The 18,407-nt window shown below is 38.2% G+C and overlaps 1 protein-coding gene across 3 annotated transcripts in view; it reads right to left on the minus strand.

The window, feature by feature from the left end:
- CCDC12 (coiled-coil domain containing 12) overlaps window positions 1-12,517 on the minus strand; it is a 92,341-nt gene extending 79,824 nt beyond the window's left edge. For 2 of the 3 annotated variants that reach the window (XM_016424336.2, XM_056805187.1), the window contains exon 1: window positions 12,359-12,515. In XM_016424336.2, coding sequence (XP_016279822.1) covers window positions 12,359-12,454 — 96 coding nt within the window. In that variant the 5' untranslated portion in view covers window positions 12,455-12,515. Of the gene's footprint in view, window positions 1-12,358 lie in introns of all 3 variants that reach the window. The other variant, XR_008913492.1, reaches the window with a different exon arrangement.
- Between the last annotated feature and the right edge of the window lie 5,890 nt (window positions 12,518-18,407).

The following is an 18,407-nucleotide window of genomic DNA, read 5'->3' on the forward strand; positions in this document are numbered from 1 at the left end:
TCCAATTTTCACCTATCCCTGAGAAAAATATCAATAAATAATATGTACTTAATTAAAAAAACTGTCAATTAAGCCAAGTAGCTGAAAAACTTTCAGCTTAGAGAGACAAGAGAAGGGTTGGAATTGAGATAAATAGAATACCTATACAGAATTATAAACTCTTCCTTTCTCTTTCTGTACAAATGTTTCTCTAAACCAAGAATTCAAACCTGAGCCAACAAAGGCAAGAGCATGAAATCAGTGTCTCAGTTCACACAAAAGCTTCACTTTCCAGTTTCCTTTTCATTTAGTACATCACATTCTTCTTTCGATGAACCTATAAATGCTAACAACAAAAACAAAGAAGCCAAATTTCTTTCTTCCATCAAGGTAATTTAAGAAACAATATAAGAAGACTGAAAAAACCTAACAAAATAAAATAAAGAATTAAAGTTGAAAAGGAAAATGGGAGGACGGGGGGAGAATGTATTTCCATATACATTTTCTCCACCTTAGCAAAGTCCAATATTATCTTGCCACAAATGCTTCCAATATACCTGGGAATTATGATCAAAGAGTCCTTAGTGGGAGAAATAGTTTTTAGAATTAAGAAGTAAAAAAAAATTCCAACTGCAAAGAAAAGGACTTATTTAGTGATACAACAATAAATCCTTGGGTAAAAGGAAAATGGATTTTAAAAAATGAAGAAAAGCTTACAATTGACTATACTTTCAAATATGAGAATGAATTCAATCCTGAAACTATAATTATTTCTAAATTCCTGGGACTCCTAAACATTGTACAAGGCTCTTGGCACCAATCAGACAGTTAATTTCTCACTTTAAGAACAGTAGCATCTTCAAAGGTAACGCAAATTATTTCAATAACAAGTGAGCTCTTAATTTGGAAAGAGAAAATCATGTGATTTCCGGGTGCCTATTGTTCAGAAATGAGGTCACAGTCAAGAGTTTTCTGATGCTGGAAAGACAGGGCTTTAATAGAAGTAAAATAATTTAAAAGGCCACATTCTCAGCCTGCAATATTTTACATATGATTATATAATAATGTCGAAGTCCATGCCATGCCCAAGAAGTGGTTATTTGACCTACACAGAAGGTATCTAAATTTCCCAGATAATCCTTTTTTAAAAAAAGTTTTCTTGTCCCCTTGTACTCAAACAGCAGTTCCAACATCACAAATCTCAGTCACAAGTAGGCAAATATACTTTTTAAGAGACTAAAGCCCTGCTTAGAAAACTGATTAGCCTTTCTGGGAACAGACTATAGTAGACATATCCCCATAAAGATTAGCCTGCTCAGATTAATTATACAGAGTAATAATTATCTGGGCAAGTTAATATACATCAAAGGAGAAAGAGGAAAATAACAGATCCCCCAGCTACTAATTCAACGACTTAGATTTTTACACAGTGTAGGATGAATTAACTGAAAATGAAATCGAACTTTACTGAAGTCATGACATTGACACTGACATGACAATAAGGACCTGTGTTTGTCTCAAATGACAAGGCCTCCAACCTTAGCAATCCCTACATTTCAATAAATTTAGTAATTACCATTATTATCATTTGCAGATGACCTAAAAGCCAATTTAAAGATATGTAGTATAAACTGATTTTCTAAAACAGAATAAAAGATATCATCAAGAACAGGAATGACTAAAACAGGGTACATGCTAAATCATGTAAGAGGGCTAACAGTATCCAAAAATAACATTAAAAGAATCAGAGAAAGGACTCCAGCACCTTGGTCAGATCCTCTATGGAAGATATACAGAAAGGCAGATAAAAAAATTGCATGGAGCAAGTCTTCACACTAATGAGATCATGGAGCCATCATAGTAGGAAGAGGATTAATTATAATATCCATGTTTTTTAGCAATTTAAGGCTAACAATGTGACTTCTCCACAACAATATTATAAGGTAGGAAATAGAATTATTACCTCCATTTAACAGGCTGAGAAACTGAGGTTCAATTAGGTTAAATGAGTTAAGATTTGAACCATTCATTAAGATCATATAGTTGGAAGGGATCTCAAAGGCCACCTAGTACAACACCTCATTTTACAAATTACTGGTGCCTATTCAGGTTGCCCATGTTCACAGGGATAAGATAATATCAGTGACAGGATTTGAACTCAGGACTTCTGATCTCAGAGACAGTGTTCTTTTTTCACTCTATCATGCTGCTTTCCTAAGTGGTCCTTACTCAACATCTAACTCTATTTCTACTATTAACTATTCCCAATTTGAACTATACTCAGGGAAAGTAGTGGGCGAAAAAAAATTCTTGTTTTTCTTGTCCTCCCCAACTGCAGCTGAAATTCTCCAGCTCACAATGAACCAGTGTAGTGACCCTTACACTTAATTACTAACATTTAACATCACTATACAGGAGTAGTTACGTGGTTCAATTGCTAGAGAGCCAAGCCTGGAGACAGGAGATGCTGATCCTTTATAGGTTCAAATCTGGCCTCAAACACTTCCAACCTGTATGTTCCTGGGCAAGTAACTTAACCCCAAATGCCTAGCCCTTACCACTCTTCTGCCTTGGAACCCATACTTAGTATTGATTCTAAGACAGAAGTGTTTTTTTAAAAAATCATCATATAGCCAAGAGATGATAAGGATAGCATATGTCTCAAGAGAGATTATCCTCCATGAATACCTAGCATGAATACCTAGTTCTAACAGCCTCTCACTGAAGAAGAGCTCATACATACAACATAAGGACACAAAAAGTCAACTGTGTATCTTTCTAATCTGGAAATGCATGTGTATCTGGGATAAGGATATTTTTAAAAACAGAACACAAATGAGATGCAATTACTTAAGTCAGAGAAAAAAACAAGGTCAATATGCAAACTAATGAACTTATTCATTTAACACCACCTAGAAAATCGGTTCTTATTTAATGTTAGGAACATAAAGAATGGTATATTTCTCAAACCATTCCCTGCTCTGACTTTACTTTCTTTTTTTTAAACCCTTACCTTACCTTCTGTCTTAGAATCAATACTGTGTTATTGGCTCCAAGGCAGAAGACTGGTAAGGGCCAGGCAATGGGGGTTAAGTGACTTGCCCAGGGTCACACAACCAGGAAGTGTCTGAGGCCAGATTTGAACCTACTTCCTGTCTCTAGGCCGGGCTCTCAATCCATTAGCCCCCTCTGACTTTATTTTCAAAGGATCATATGCTATCATTCTACTATAATGCTTGTTCTGATAAGACCAATTTGTTCCAAACTGACTGATATATTAGGGAATATTTTGAGCACAATTCAAATTTCGAGTTTATTAATGGCAATTTCTTCTTTGAGAAGCATCAAGAATGCAGAATAACTGAACTACTTCATGATAATTCACAAGCTACAACACACTTCCTCAAGCAAACTTCAGGTCTTTGTCAAGGTGAAGTGACATATTTATTGTATATCTTTTGGTGCAGTAGGAGTTTTGAATGGAAAAGGGCTAGGACTAGCTTCTCTCCTTCCCACTCTTCCCTCCCTCCCTCCCTCTACTACTGCAGTTCTTAGGTATTTCTTAACCATTTAACATGTATAATAAAACTGTGCTACATTTTTAACTCAGGTCCTATCTTTTTCAAGTATGACATAGATGATGGTTTTGAACATTATGCCCCCCCAAAACTCATTTTCCCTATAAGTTCTTTGGTTTCTATTGCTTGATTTTGCATAGCATCAATGCATTTGGGAAATTCACACATGCCACTATAGCAGAACTGACTATATTGAGAATACAAGTCCTTTAGATCAAGTCCAATTTCCTCATTTTACAAGTTTCTCAAACAAAAATCATTTCCTAAATAACGAACTGATTAAAACTTTTAAGAATAAGAAGCATTAGTCATTTGATAATTGATCAAAAGCTATAAACAGGCAGTTTTCAGAAGAAATCTAAGCTATCAATAGCCATAGAAAAAAAATGTTCCAAATTACTATTAAAGAAATGAAAAATTAAAACAACTCCAGAGTACTATCTCACCTCCATTGTGCTGGAAGTTTACAAAAAAGAAGACAATTGTTAGAAAGGCTCTGAGAAAACAGGCATATTGATTAATGCACAGTGAAGCAATCCAGTCATTCTAGAAAGCAATGTAGAATGATGTTGCACAAGTTATTAAACTAAGCATATCCTCTGACCAAGAGATAACCACTGTCTATGGGCATATTGGGGGGGGGGGGGGGGTTGTAAAGATCACTCTTACAAATAAGAATGATATGGAAATCAATTTTGAGCAATAACACATGTATAACCCAGTAGAATTGCTTGTCAGTTCCTGGAGAGTGGAGGGAAGGGGAGAAGGAGAGAACATGAATCATGGAATCATGGAAAAATATTCTAAATAAGTAATTTTTAAAAAGATAACCACTACTATATTTCTATCCCTAAGAGATAAAGGAATAAAATATACACACAAAAAATCACAACAAAGAGCTAGAAACTAAAAGGGTGCTTATCAACTAGGAAAGTATAAACAAATGATGGTATAAGGATGTAATCAAATACTATTCTCATAAGAAAAAATGAAAGGGACAGTTTCAGAGAAAACTGGGAAAACATATATGAACTGATATAGATTCAAGTGAGCTAAAATCAGAACAATCTACACAGTAACTATACTATAGAGACAAATAACAATGAAAGTCTTAAGAACTCAATGCAATAAACAACCTCAAATTCCAGAAAGCTCATGATAAAACATGCTACACATATCCTGATATAGGTGATGAACTCAGGATGCAAAATGAAACATATTTTTTTGGATATAGTTAATTTGGGAATGTTTCATTTGACTATGCATAATTGTTATGAGGATTTCAGTTTTGTTTTGTTTTGTTTTCAATTGGGGGAAGGAGAAAAGTGAATTTCTGTTCATTAGAAAAAAACAAATCTGAGTTTAAATAACAGGGGAAAAAAAGCATAAGGAAATACAAGCAGAGAGAGAAAAAGATTACCTTAGGTCAAGTTCTCCTCAACCAATTAACAAATATTTATTATATCCATGTTATGTGCCAAGCACTATTAAATGTTCTCCTAATTTTAAATCCCTCCCAATCCCAATCCATCCTCCATACAGTTGCCAAAGATTTTCCTTTAAGGATATATTTACATTCCCCTACACAAACTACAATGATTCTCTATTCCTCCAAAGACAAACTACTAATTCCTCTGTTTGGTTTTTAAAACCCTATACAACGTGGATACAATGTGGTCTCAAACTTTTATTTAACTTTCTTTTTTTAATTAATTTGTTTGTTACATTAAAGTTACCAGGCATGTCCCTCCCCAACCCAAACTAGAGAAGGTATTATTTGACCAAAAAAAAAAAATACATTGGGGGTGGGGAGGGTTTGGTCATACATGCTTCGATCTATCACTTCTTTCTCTAGAAATACATAGTCATAGTTATTCTTTAAACATTATTTGTTACTGAATATAATATTCTTTTGGTTCGAACAATATTCTCCTTTCTGTATTTTAATAATCAGTCAAAGCGTCTTAAATTCTGCTCTCCACCTCCTGTTTTGATGCCTCTGAACTGGCCCATTCTCTACACCTAGAAGTCACTTAATCCTTAACATCAGCTTCACAGAATCTCTCTCTTTGATCAATATTCTGCCCAAATATTGCTTTCTATAGGATGTCTTTCTTGATTCCCCAAAAAATTAGTGATCACCTGTTACAAGACAATCTGTTTCTTTTTCATTTATAAAGATTGACAATGATCTCTGGAGGGATAATCTCTTCTTGCAATATAACCCAGATTTCTGTCAGCTTCTGTATGAACAGTAGACCCCTTGCCTTGTAGATCTCTGCTGGAATGGAATGAGAGCCAGGTGCTTTGCCATATAAGAGGAGCCTAATTGTATCCAATATCTCATTTTCAGTTGAAAGTTCAGCTACAAAGGGATTGACTTCAACACCTAAACTATATAGTAATAGCTTTAGCACTGAAGGTCTGTTGAGAATAATGCAAGCATATATTTACCTAAAAGATTTTTTTACAGAGAACTTGCACAAGGCAAATGTTCACAGTGCTCACAGCATTCATAGAGGTCAGAAGAAGTGGTACAAGGATACTGTCAAGGTCTTTCTGAAGAACTTTAGTATTAATTGTGAGACATGGGAGATACTGGCACAGGACTACCCACATCAAAGATTCTGTGCTCTATGAGCAAAGCATAATTGCAGTAGTACAAAGAAATGTGCAAAGCTAGAGACATCTCCATTCCAAATGTTCAAATGGACTACTTGTGCCCAACTTGTGGCAGTCTTCCAAGATCATATTGAACCCATCAGCCACTGTCGAACATACCGCATGCACCTTGACCCAATACTATGTCATTGGTCTTCTTAGAATTCAAAGGATGAGCAGCGCCCATTCACCTTAAGCAAACTGTACGTATTTTGTATCTATTTTATTTATACTTGAATACTGACAAGTCTTTCCCATAGAATTCTACAATCTCTTTGACAGAATATTGTTTCATTTTTCATATCTTTAGTGCCTTACTTATAATGGGATTTTAATAAATGTTTTCTTACTTGATTATTATTGATTGATTGAATTAAAAGTCTTTTGCTAGTCTTCCAAATTTTAGGATATACCCAAACTAATTTAAAAAAGAAAATAACCAATCCATTGGAGTTGTGTTCTCTATAGCAGAGTTTGAAAGGTTGGCAGTTCATCCTGAGGGAGGATTTCAGTGTCTGGTACCTTATCTTGCCAGATAATCTTCAGAATCTTCCTCAGACAGTTCAAATAAAAGCAGTTCAATTTTCTGGCATAGAGTTCCAGCTGGTAGACTATACAAGTTTCATAGGCACATATCAATGAGATCAACACAAAAGTTCTATAGTCTTCCACACTTTCTTTTGGAAAGTCCCAAATGCTGAGCTAACTCTAACAATGTATATGTCAAAGTCATCATCTACATGAACCTCCTTGGAAAGTATACTGCCAAGGTATGTGAACTCATTCACAGCACTCAAAATTTCTCCATTTACTATAACTAGTGGTTCCATATATGGATAGTGTGGTGCTGCCTGGTGGAGTTTTTCTTAGTGTTAATTATCAGGCCAAAGTTAGCACAATAAGCAAAGAATTAATCCACATTCCTTTGCATCTCAGCCTCAGAGGCTGCACTGAGTACACAATCATCTGCAAAGAAAAACTTGCACACCAATTCTCCATCTACTTTAATCTTGGCTTGTAGCTTTTTAAAGATAAAGAGTTTACCAATAAGTAAATTAGGTGAACACAAAATAGTATACTTGTACATTAGTAAATTAGGTGAACACAAAATAGTATACTTGTACATTAGTAAATTAGGTGAACACAAAATAGTATACTTGCTATGACTGGGAAAGTGGACTCTTAAAAGATCACCCTAGTGCAAATACTAATAATAAGGAAATGGGTCTTGACTGATGGCACATGTTAAAACCCAGTGGAATTGTGCTTCATATACGGGAGGGGGGTGGGAGGAGAGGAGGTAAGGAACATGAGTCTTATAACCATGGAAAATCATTCTAAATCATCTAATTAAAGAAAATTAAAGGAAAAAAAGATAAACAATTTACCATCAGTGTGGTAGCTGACCTTGATGCCATTTTTGTGCTCACTGACTGCATCTCTGAGAACATCTCAAAAACATATACTAAAAAGCATGGGAGCAAGTCCACAGCCCAGCTTCACTCTACTGGTAACTGGGAAAGTGTGAGAGCATTGTCCTTTTTCCAGAACTCTCATGGAACTGGTATACAATACTGATGAACTTCTCCAGGCAACCAAATTTCATCATGGTCTTCCATAAGTCTTCATGACTGACAGTATCAAAGGCCTTGGTCAGTTCAACAAATGTTGTGTACAGAGCTCTGTTCTTCTCTTGGCATTTCTCCTGGAGTTTGTTGGGTCTTGGATAGATGGACATCACAACTATTCAGTGCTGATGGAACTACAATGAACAGTGATAAGGATATAATCCTTATCAAGACATGGGCTGAATACTTCCTCCATAGTAGAGTAGATCTTTCCCTCCTCTGAACTGTTATGCCAATTATCCACCCAATTCATTTAGCAATCATGTACTACTTTGTACTACCTCTTCTAATGTTCCTTTAAATACAAATACACAAACAAAAGATCTTCAGCTTCCTTAGCAAAAGAACTAAAGACGCAAAAGCTCCCTTTAATGATAATCCTAAAGAGTAGGGGACTTGCCCAGGCTCACACAGCTAAAAAGTTTTCCTGACTCCAAAGTGCTCTATTCACTATGATACACTGCAGTTAATGTTGACTTTAACTGCTAGTTAAATTTTTTTTTTAAACCCTTACCTTCCGTCTTGGAGTCAATACTGTGTATTGGCTCCAAGGCAGAAGAGTGGTAAGGGCTAGGCAATGGCGGTCAAGTGACTTGCCCAGGGTCACACAGCTAGGAAGTGGCTGAAGCCGGATTTGAACCTAGGAACTCCCATCTCTAGGCCTGGTTCTCAATCCACTGAGCTACCCAGCTGCCCCCTAAATTTTTTAATTATTTGTCTTTTCATGCACTAGAGAACTTGAGCTAGAATCCCAAATGAATTTGCGAGGTATATGACCATCGTTTAGGCACTTTACTTTTCTTGGTTAGATTCCTAATCTTTAAAACAAAGTTGAACTAAATAATCATGAAGGTCTCTTTCAATTCTAAATCCCAAAATGTCTTCACTGTCTAACTTATTTGACTCCTGGAGGTCAGGAATAAGATCCAGGTATAAAGACTCCGACACCCATGGACTTCTCCATTAGTGGCAATGCAGTGATCCTGAACAACTTGGAGGAATTTACCAGAAAAACCACTATCCACATTCAGAGGAAAAACTGTGGGAGTAAAAACACAGAAGAAAAACAACTGCTTGAATACATGGGTCAAAGGGATATGGTTGGGGATGTAGACTCTAAATGAACATCCTAGTGCAAACAACAACATGGAAATGGGTTTTGATCAAGAACACAAGTAATACCCAATGAAATTGCGCATCAACTGCAGGAAGGGTGGGTGGAGGGAGGGAAATAGAGTATTGTAACCAAAAAAAAAAAAAAAAGAAAAGAAAAAAAAGAAAACTAAAGCTCACACAAGCAAAGTGATTCACACATGTTCACTGTATTAGAAATGGATACTGTGGGAGATATTTCTGGTTGCAATAAAGAGATACTCTGGCTGACTAGAGAGATACTAGGGGAAACCTCAGCGTGCCTAGTTGTAATAGAGATAGAGATACTTCTGAGAGATCAAGAGATACTACTAGAGGGGATACTCTGGGGTTACCTATTGATCACTACTGATGGCTAATAGATCAAGATAATTCCTACCATCCACCCTTCCCCTCCCAGTTTTCCACCCACACCCTCCTGCCACCCTTCCCCTCCCCTTTCTATGTAACTCAGCCACCTTTCTATGTAACTCAAAGGTGAACTGTGAGGTTTAGAGAAGATACTTTTTCCCCTCTTTCTCAGGTAAGGAGGTTTATTGGGAAAAAACAGGACAAGGATGGAAATTGAGGAGAGAGGGACAAGGTTGTCCCTAGTCTATAAGGAGGGTTAGGAGGATTTTGGAAAATGTCCTGTCACAACTGTGACACAAAATTTTTCAGGGAGATGTGAGGTGTGGAAGAGGCATGAAGAAAGAGAGAACTTCATGCATGCAAGACAGAAAGCTGGGGACATCATGTCAATCAAGGTGAACATTCCAGATTGAATGTTCCCAGGAAGGACAGTTGGAGAATCAAGCCAGGCTGAAGAGGGAAGAAGCTGAGAACGGGACCCCTGTTAGCTTCTGTCCTAGGCTGAAGGACCCTTGGGGGGAGGGGGGCTTCTGGAGTTAGGCAGAGAAGAAATTAACTTTTGTTGGTGGCTTAGAGTGTGAAGAACTGATTGTATATTTGAGATTTGAATTTGAAGGAAGAAAGAAGATTAAACAGTTGTCCTCCCATCTCCCTGACAAATTTTGTGTCACAGATGTGACATAGTTACTAGGTTATCAGAAGCAACATTTAACCTCATTGGGGGGTCTTCTTCAGTCTGAGTCCAGACACTATGTTCTAAATTTCACTACCTCTCACAGTAAAAAAAAAAAAAGACTGTATAACAGGGCTATTTAGTAGCACTCAACTATCTACTACTCTCAAAGCAAAGAGGTTCATACATTCCAGATTGCTCCATCCAGACTTCATTATCTCATTAGCTGCTGGCTCACTTTCCTTGGTATGTCATGAAGTTCAATGCTTTGCTCACATCCTTCCCCATCCCTTATACTTGGCATTTCAACATAAACCTCAATTATCCTGGCTTCCCAGTTCATTAATCTCCTCAACTCCTATGATGTACAATTTCACTCCACCTCAGTCCCATTCAGGAACAGTGATATTCTAAATCTCACAGTCATCAGTAACTGCCTACCTCCATGACCTATGACTCTGAAATTTCTGATCAAAACCTTTCTTTACATCTCTCTCTGTCTTACTCTTCTGAAACCTGTTCAGTTCTTCACTGCAACCCCCAAGTACTCCAACTTTTTCCAGATATCCTGGTTCTGAATTTAGTGCTCTCTCCATTATATAACAATGTTTTTAAATTTGTTGGAACTAGGGCAGCTAGATGGATAGAGTGCCAAGACTGGAGTCTAAAAGACCTGGGTTCAAATCTGACCTCAGTCAGATTTTTTTGTGTGACCCTGAACAAGTCCCTTAACCCCATTGGCCTAGTCCTTGCCCTTTTGAAAGTTGTTAGCAGGACAGAAAGGAAGGATTTTTTAAAATGTTGGAATCTACTTTAGAATAGTCCAGTGTTCCATTGCCAGTCATCAAGTCAGGAATTATATAGATATTAAACATATTCATTGTACAAGATGTGCAACTGGACACTAATGATACAAAAATTAAATTATATGGCCCCTGCCCTGAAGGAGTTTACAACAGTACAGGGATAACACAAATAGATAAAATACATGTTAGGAAATTATAAAGTGCCTAATAGTATGTGAAAATCAGTGCATGAGCCTGAATTCATCTTCCAACCAGAATAAGATGTCTATGGAAGGAGAGGTACATCTTAGGGGTGAGGTTCACCCAGGGATGAACTACTTTGAATAGACAAGTTTGAAAGTACATCATTCATATCTCATTTTCTCTCAGATCTCACTCTACATTTCTAACTTCTCAAGGAGACTCCTGGGGTAAGGCTGTTCTATCCTTGTCCAAATGCCATAATGTGACATACAAAATATAGCAAGGACAATGAAGAACAAAAGTATAATGGTAGGAAAGGATAGGCTTTGTATGACAGAAATGTTCCTCTGTTAACCTCTGTTGCATGTTACTTGTACTTCCTTGTACATATAGAAGCACATATGGTTTAGATCCACAGACTCACAGAATGTTAAGCTAAAACGAACTTTAGACCATCTATACAACCCCCTCATTTTACACATGAGAATCCTAATCCTCAACACAGGAAAGTAACTAGTGACAGAATTCAAACTCAATCAAGTCTTCTGATTCGTGGTCTTTGTATCATACTGTGGATCTGTGGACATGTCTCATGTCTCATCCTCTCCCTAGATTGTAATCTCTATTTCTGCAAAGCCTCAATTGTGGCAGCTTATACCCAACAACAAACACAAAGTTGGACTTTGAGAAAAGACCTAAGTCTTCACTCTTTTCATCCTGAACTGATAGTGGATTTTAGTGCATCTCTCCCCCCCCCCCCCCCCCAGTATCTATGAATGTCAAAGAGAATAAATCCATACAGGTAAATCGCAAAGGGGGGAGGATTCAAACCCCTGTCTTCTGATTTCAAATCCATCACTGCCTAACTTTTTCAGCTTACCTTCAATGTTATTCAGATTTCTATCACTCTTTAAGGCTGACAAAGCCATGACGGGTAGAAAAGAGTGACAGTGACCCGACCCTCATCAAGGAAGGGAGAAGCGACCCCTGAAAAAGCATGAAGGGCAGATTCCATCTCCTCTCGTCTCCCCCTCTCCACGCCTGTTTCTTCTTTAGAGACCAGAGGAGAGAAGGATTCTCCGAAGCTCGCGCGCCCTTCACCGGCCTCTCCTGGTGGTGACAGGGGAGGCCACGTAGAAGGCTCTCGGAAGCAAGGAGAGAAGGAGCTCCAGGGCAGAGATCCATGCCAGCCAGGAATTCCTACACGTGTGGGCCGAAAGGCCTGCTGACCCCGAAAACTCAGTCGCCTCGTCGCGCGCCCCAGGCCGTTACCCGGATCCGTCCACCCCATTCTCTCTGGAACCCGCCGCCCCGCTTCTTTCTCCTTCTCTCTCCCCACCTTCTCACCTTGCGCCCTGTCTTTTCTCTAAGCGCCTTGAGCCGCTCCTTCCGCCGCAGAGCCTCCTCCTCCAAGCGTCCCACACCAGAGACCGGTGCCGCCATCTTGTTTCTCTATTCACTTCCGCTTGGGTACAGCGCGCGACTACGATGAATGACGTCCTAGAGAGGAAGAGATGGTAGGAGATACGAGAGGGCGGGGTGTTTTAACCAATCCTGGCAGGTCAGAGACTTGAGAGGGCGGGATCGGGTGACAAATAAGGGCAGCCTGAGGGAAAACTAAGGCCCCATTAAGCCATCGCCTATCTGCGGAAGCGCATTTCTGATCAGTCCTAAGCAAAGGAGCTTATAATACATCGATAGAGTTCTGTTTCTGGAAGTCCATAGATAGAACAGGGATCCATCTTTTGCATTTTTAAAAAGGTGATTGAATTCATTAGTAAAATATTCATTGAGGGGGCAGCTGGGTAGCTCACTGGATTGAGAGCCAGGCCTAGAGATGGGAGGTCCTAGGTTCAAATATGACCTCAGACACTTCCCAGCTGTGTGACCCTGGGCAAGTCACTTGACCCCCATTGCCTAGCCCTTATCACTCTTCTGCCTTGGAGCCAATACACAATGTTGACTTCAAGACGGAAGGTAAGGGTTTAAAAAAAAAAAACATTCATTGCATGAAGCACAATCAATTCTTCAAATGATAGTAGTTTGCATTATTTATGTGGCATTTTAAGCTTTGCAAAGTGCTTTACATATTTTTATTTGAATCTGACAATAGCCTCCCTGAGGTAAGATGAAATTGGTTTTCCCTTTGACAGATGAAGAAACTGAAGTTCACAGATGTTAAAGATGTCTCTTCTTAGCAAAGGAAAGTAATAAATGTTGGAGAGGATGTGGCAAAATTGGGACATTAATGCATTGCTGATGGAATTGTGAATTGATCCAACCATTCTGGAAGGCAATTTGGAACTATGCCCAAAGAGCGATAAAAGACTGTCTGCCCTTTGAACCAGCCATAGCCCCAAAGAGATCATAAGGAAAAATACTTGTACAAAAATATTTATAGCCAAGCTCTTTGTGGTGGTAAAAAACTGGAAAATGAGGCGATGCCCTCCCATTGGGGAATGGCTGAACAAATTGTGGTATATGTTGGTGATGGAATACTATTGTAAGAATTTATATTTAGGTTTTATGCTAAATATGAGAATTCTAAAGTAATATCTCCAATTTAAAAATATAGCTTAAGTCAAAATAACTTTTAGCAGCTTTACAAAAAGGTGGAAAGAGTGAAAATGAAAAAATGTAGATAAATGAGACAGAAAGTACTGCCCAGCTACAAAATACCCTACATTTAATCCTAATGTCTCCAGACTGCAAATGTGAATCTGAAAGTGAATCTCACTAGAATCGAAAGTCCTAATGAGGAAGCTGAAATCTGAAGATCCAGGAGAAGCTGAAGAATTCACCAAGAACCTTAAGTGCACACCAGGCTAAGACCACCAAGAATCTCACCAGAATTCATGCTGAAGTTAGTGTTACACAGAAGCGCCAATGAGCATAGAGAGTCTCCTCACTAAAAAACCAAGGAAGGAATCACTCCACTCACCACTGCAAGATCTAAGGGAAGTGTCTCCTCCAGTCTGGCTCACAGAGGCAGAGAGAATGACTGAATCCTCAAGCTGGCCTTTTAAAAGCAGTTTTCTCCATGTCACTTCCTAACGGGAACCAATCTAAGTCTTTCAATTTGCCTAGCACTGCCCAGGGGGTGGTGCAGTGACCTTCCAAGGTGTGAGCTTACTCTAGTAAGTGACTTGCACACTCACTAACTTAGTGTCAGATAGAGGTACTTTTAAGTTCTTGATTTGTTTAGCTAAAAATAGACAAGGGGAGAGTTAATCCTAGCTTCACACTATTGTGCTGAAACTGGAGGAATTCTGTGTGAACTGGAATGACCGCTAGGAAGTGATGTAGAGTGAAAGGAGCAGAATCAGGAGAACATTGTACACAGAGACAGATACACTGTGGCACAATCAAGTGTAATGGACTTCTCTACTAGTAGCAATGCAGTGATCCAGGACAATTCTGAGGGACTTATGAGAAAGAATGCCATCTACATTCAGAGAGAGAACTGTGGGAGTAGAAACAGAAGAAAAACATGTGATTTGTCATATGGTTCAATGAGGATATGATTGGGAATATAGACTCTAAATGATCACTCTATCATAAATATTAATAACATGGAAATAAATCTTGATCAATGACACATGTAAAACCCAGTAGAATTGCTCTTTGGCTCCAGGAGGGGGGTAGATGAGAGGAGAGGGAAAGAACATGAATCATGTAACCATGGAAAAATATTCTAAATTAATTAAATAAATGTATTTATTGTCTAAAAACAATCTAGTTTCATGGTTCAATGGATAGAGTACCAGGTACTTCCTAGCTGTGTGATCCTGAGTAAGTCACTTAACCTATTTGCCCTGCCTTTGTCCTTCTGTCTTAGGAGCAGATAGAAAGCAAGAGTTATAAATAAAGAAGAGGGCAGTTGGGTAGCACAGTGGATAGAGAGCCAGGCCTAGAGGTCCTGAGTTCAAATCTCACCTCAGACACTTCCTAGCTGTATGACCCTGGACAAGTCAACCCCCATTGCCTAGCCCTTACCTCTCGTCTGCCTTGGAACCAATACATAGTATTGATTCTAAGGTGAAAGGTAAGAGTATTAATAAATAAACAAAAAAATTTTTTTGAATGTCTCTTCCAGTCTAGCAAGTATCTGAGGTGAGATTTTAATCCAGCACTCTATCTACTATTCAACTATACCTTTGAGATAGATTAGTAGAAGGAGGGCCTAAAGCTAATAATCACCTCAACCACAAAAAAGAATGTGTAGGGATTAAAATTTGTGGTTGGACTAAATATAAGAGAATGTGGTTGCTGAAATTAATATATCTCAAGTCAAAATAACTTTTTATCAGTTTTATTTACAAAAGAGAGGGAAAGAGTGAAAGGAGAGGAATGTGAAAGGGCACAAACTGAGAAGTCTGGCTTATCACCCTAAATATTTGCTTAGTACCCTGGCTCTACTCTGGTAGGGCTCCAGAAGCCCCAGCCAGAGGGCCTAGAGATAAATTAAGCAAGGGTTTTACCTACACAGCCTCCTCTGAAACAGGGGCCTATCTGGTGTTAATTACTCTGGAAATCAGGAAAGGAAGGTCAGTTTTTTCTACTCACCAATCCAAAGTCCAAGGGGACAAGATCTCAGAGCAGTCTTACCAAATGCTACAGTCTACGCTAAAGAAAATGATCCTCCATCAGCCTCCACAGCCTCAAAAGAGCTTGGCCCCCTCTCACAGGAAGATGCAGTCACTTTTAAAGCCCCTTCTTTTTGTCACTTCCTGTGCCTTCCTCCATTTTACAGGGAAGAATTGCTTTGTTTAGGACTGCCCAGGGGGCAGTCAGTCGTTTCTGAGTTGTAACCTACTTTAGCACATGGGCTTCCCCCACTTAAGAATTAAGTAGGGTGTATATGCTTTTGTTGATTTAATTTAAAAGTAGGCAGGGGATAGTTAATCCCATCTTCACAATTTCACCTTGTGATCCTTTGGGGAGACTAGTCTCTGCAATGGATCATTTGACATAATCATCTTATACCCCTAAAAATCTTCTAACTACAGTTGCATACAATATTGCACCTTCTAAAAGAAAACTACAATAGTTAGAGATAAGAGGGAAATAGAAGAGAGAGATCAAAATCAATGTTTGCTAGGTATATTGAATAAAAGCCCATTGGGGGCAGTCCCCTTTGGCATAAAAGTTTACATTCAGAATAACTGTGTTCAACCCTCTTTCAGTTCAATCATTTGCTCCCCAAAGTTCATTCTGGATCTTCTTGATGCAGTGTAGGTTTCTGCAGGCATCATTCTCCAAACAGTTCATTTTCTGGATTCAAGGAATTAGTAAGCTTCTTTTCCTGAAATTTTTCTCAAATAAAATTTTAAATCTTGGATTTTGTAAAAATTATACAAATGACTGATCATTTTTAATATATGAATGTAATAGAATGCTCTTGTGCCTTAAGACACTATAAAAGGCATGATTTCAGAGAAACCTGGGAAGACATACATGAACCAATGCAGAATGCAATGAGCAGAACAAAGAGAACAATGTAAATAATGACATTTAAAAAGAAACATCAGTGTAATGACTAACTATAATTCCAGAGGATCAATGAAAAATGATGCCCACCTCCTGACAGAGAGATGATGGACTCATTATGTAAAGTGAGCATTACATTTTTGAACCTGGCCAATTTGAGATTTTTTTTACTTGAATATGCATATTTGTGATAAAGGTTTTATTTTTTGTTTTTTCTAATGAGTGATAAGATGGGGAGAAAAAATAAATGCTTCTTAACAAAAAATAACAATAACAAAAAGGACAAAGAAGAGGAAGTTTTGAACTAGATATTCTCTGAAGTTTCTCCCAATTGATCTTGGAAACAACTAAATTTAATGGGAAAAGTACTGTGTTTAAAATCTAGACAAATGGACTGGAATTCTTACTTATGCTACTTGTGTGACCTTAGACAAATCATTTAACTTTTCCAAACACCAGTTTCTTAATCTTTAAGCTGAGAAATTGTGGAAGATTGGACTGATAATCTTAAAGATCCAACTTTGATATTCTATTAATTTCCTTTAGCCTCAGGCACTGCTATGCATAAAAGGGACATATAACAGATATTTATTGAATACAACAGGTGAGAGCTATTAGGCTTCTAGATATAAATTGATAGTTCTCTTTGAACTCTACCAGGGAGTATTAGGTTTAATTGTGCACACCATATTACAGGAGGAATATGATCAAGGCAGAGAATATCCAGAGGAGGATGACAAGATGGAGGGGTAACCTGAAAAAGAGAAGCTATAATAGGGGACACAATAATGATTTTCAAGTACTTGAGGTATTCTCATCTGAAAGGGAGATTAGATTTGTTCTGCTTGACCATACAAAGAACTAGGAGCAATCGGTGTGCTCTCTTGGGAGTTAGGGGATTACTCCTCACTCAAGACTTCAAGCCAAGTGGAAGTCAAGTCAACATGCATTTATTAATCCCTTACTATGTGCCAGACACTCTGCTGAGAACTGGATAATTATTTTTAAATTTTATTTATTTATTTTTAAAGTATTTTCCATGGGTACATAATTCATGTTCTCTCCCTCCCTCTCCTCCCAGAGTTGACAAGCAATTCTACTTGGGAGAACTGGATCGTTAAAGAAAGGCAAAAATAGTCCTTGTCTTCAAGAAGCTCACATTCTAATAAGGAAGACAACATGCAAATGAATATATACAAAGTAAACTGGAGGTAATCTCAGAAGAAAGAGTATAGCAATGTCAGTGGTAAGCAGGAAAGGCAGAAGGTAGGAACTGAGCTGAATCTTGAAGGAAGCCAGGGAAGCCTGGAATCAGAAACTAGACCAGTGGTTCTCAACCTTTCTAATGCCGTGACCCCGCAATACAGTTCCTCATGTTACAGTGACCCCAAACCAAAAAATTATTTTGGTGGCTACTTCAAAACTGTAATTTTGCTACAGTTATGATTTGGAATGTAAATACCTGATATGCATTATGTATTCTCATTGCTACAAATCGAGAGGTTGAGAACTGCTGAACTAGGAGGGAGATTGTTCCTATAATGGAGGATAGCCCTCAACTGATGGCATATTCTGGGCAAGGAATAGCTAAGAACCCAGTTTGGCTGGATAATAGAGTTCAAAGAGTATATTATAAGTAATTTATTGACTATGTTGTAGAGATGAGTATTGTTCTGTTTATGAGCTAGACTCTAGATCTAAGGTTTAGAAATGCAAGGGGCCTTAGCAGTGATCTCTCATTTTTCAAGTGAAGAAATAGAATCCTTAAGAGGTCACACAGGTCAGGACTCAAGAGCACCCTGGGTGTATTGACTTGAAATCTAACACTTCTGCTCCAGGTAGTCTAAGATTCTGAGTCTCTCTGACTTTTAAGGCTCTTGCCACTCAGAAATTCTAAAAGAATTGG

The sequence above is a fragment of the Monodelphis domestica genome, chromosome 7, assembly GCF_027887165.1.
Source record: "Monodelphis domestica isolate mMonDom1 chromosome 7, mMonDom1.pri, whole genome shotgun sequence".
NCBI classification, from domain to species: domain Eukaryota; kingdom Metazoa; phylum Chordata; class Mammalia; order Didelphimorphia; family Didelphidae; genus Monodelphis; species Monodelphis domestica.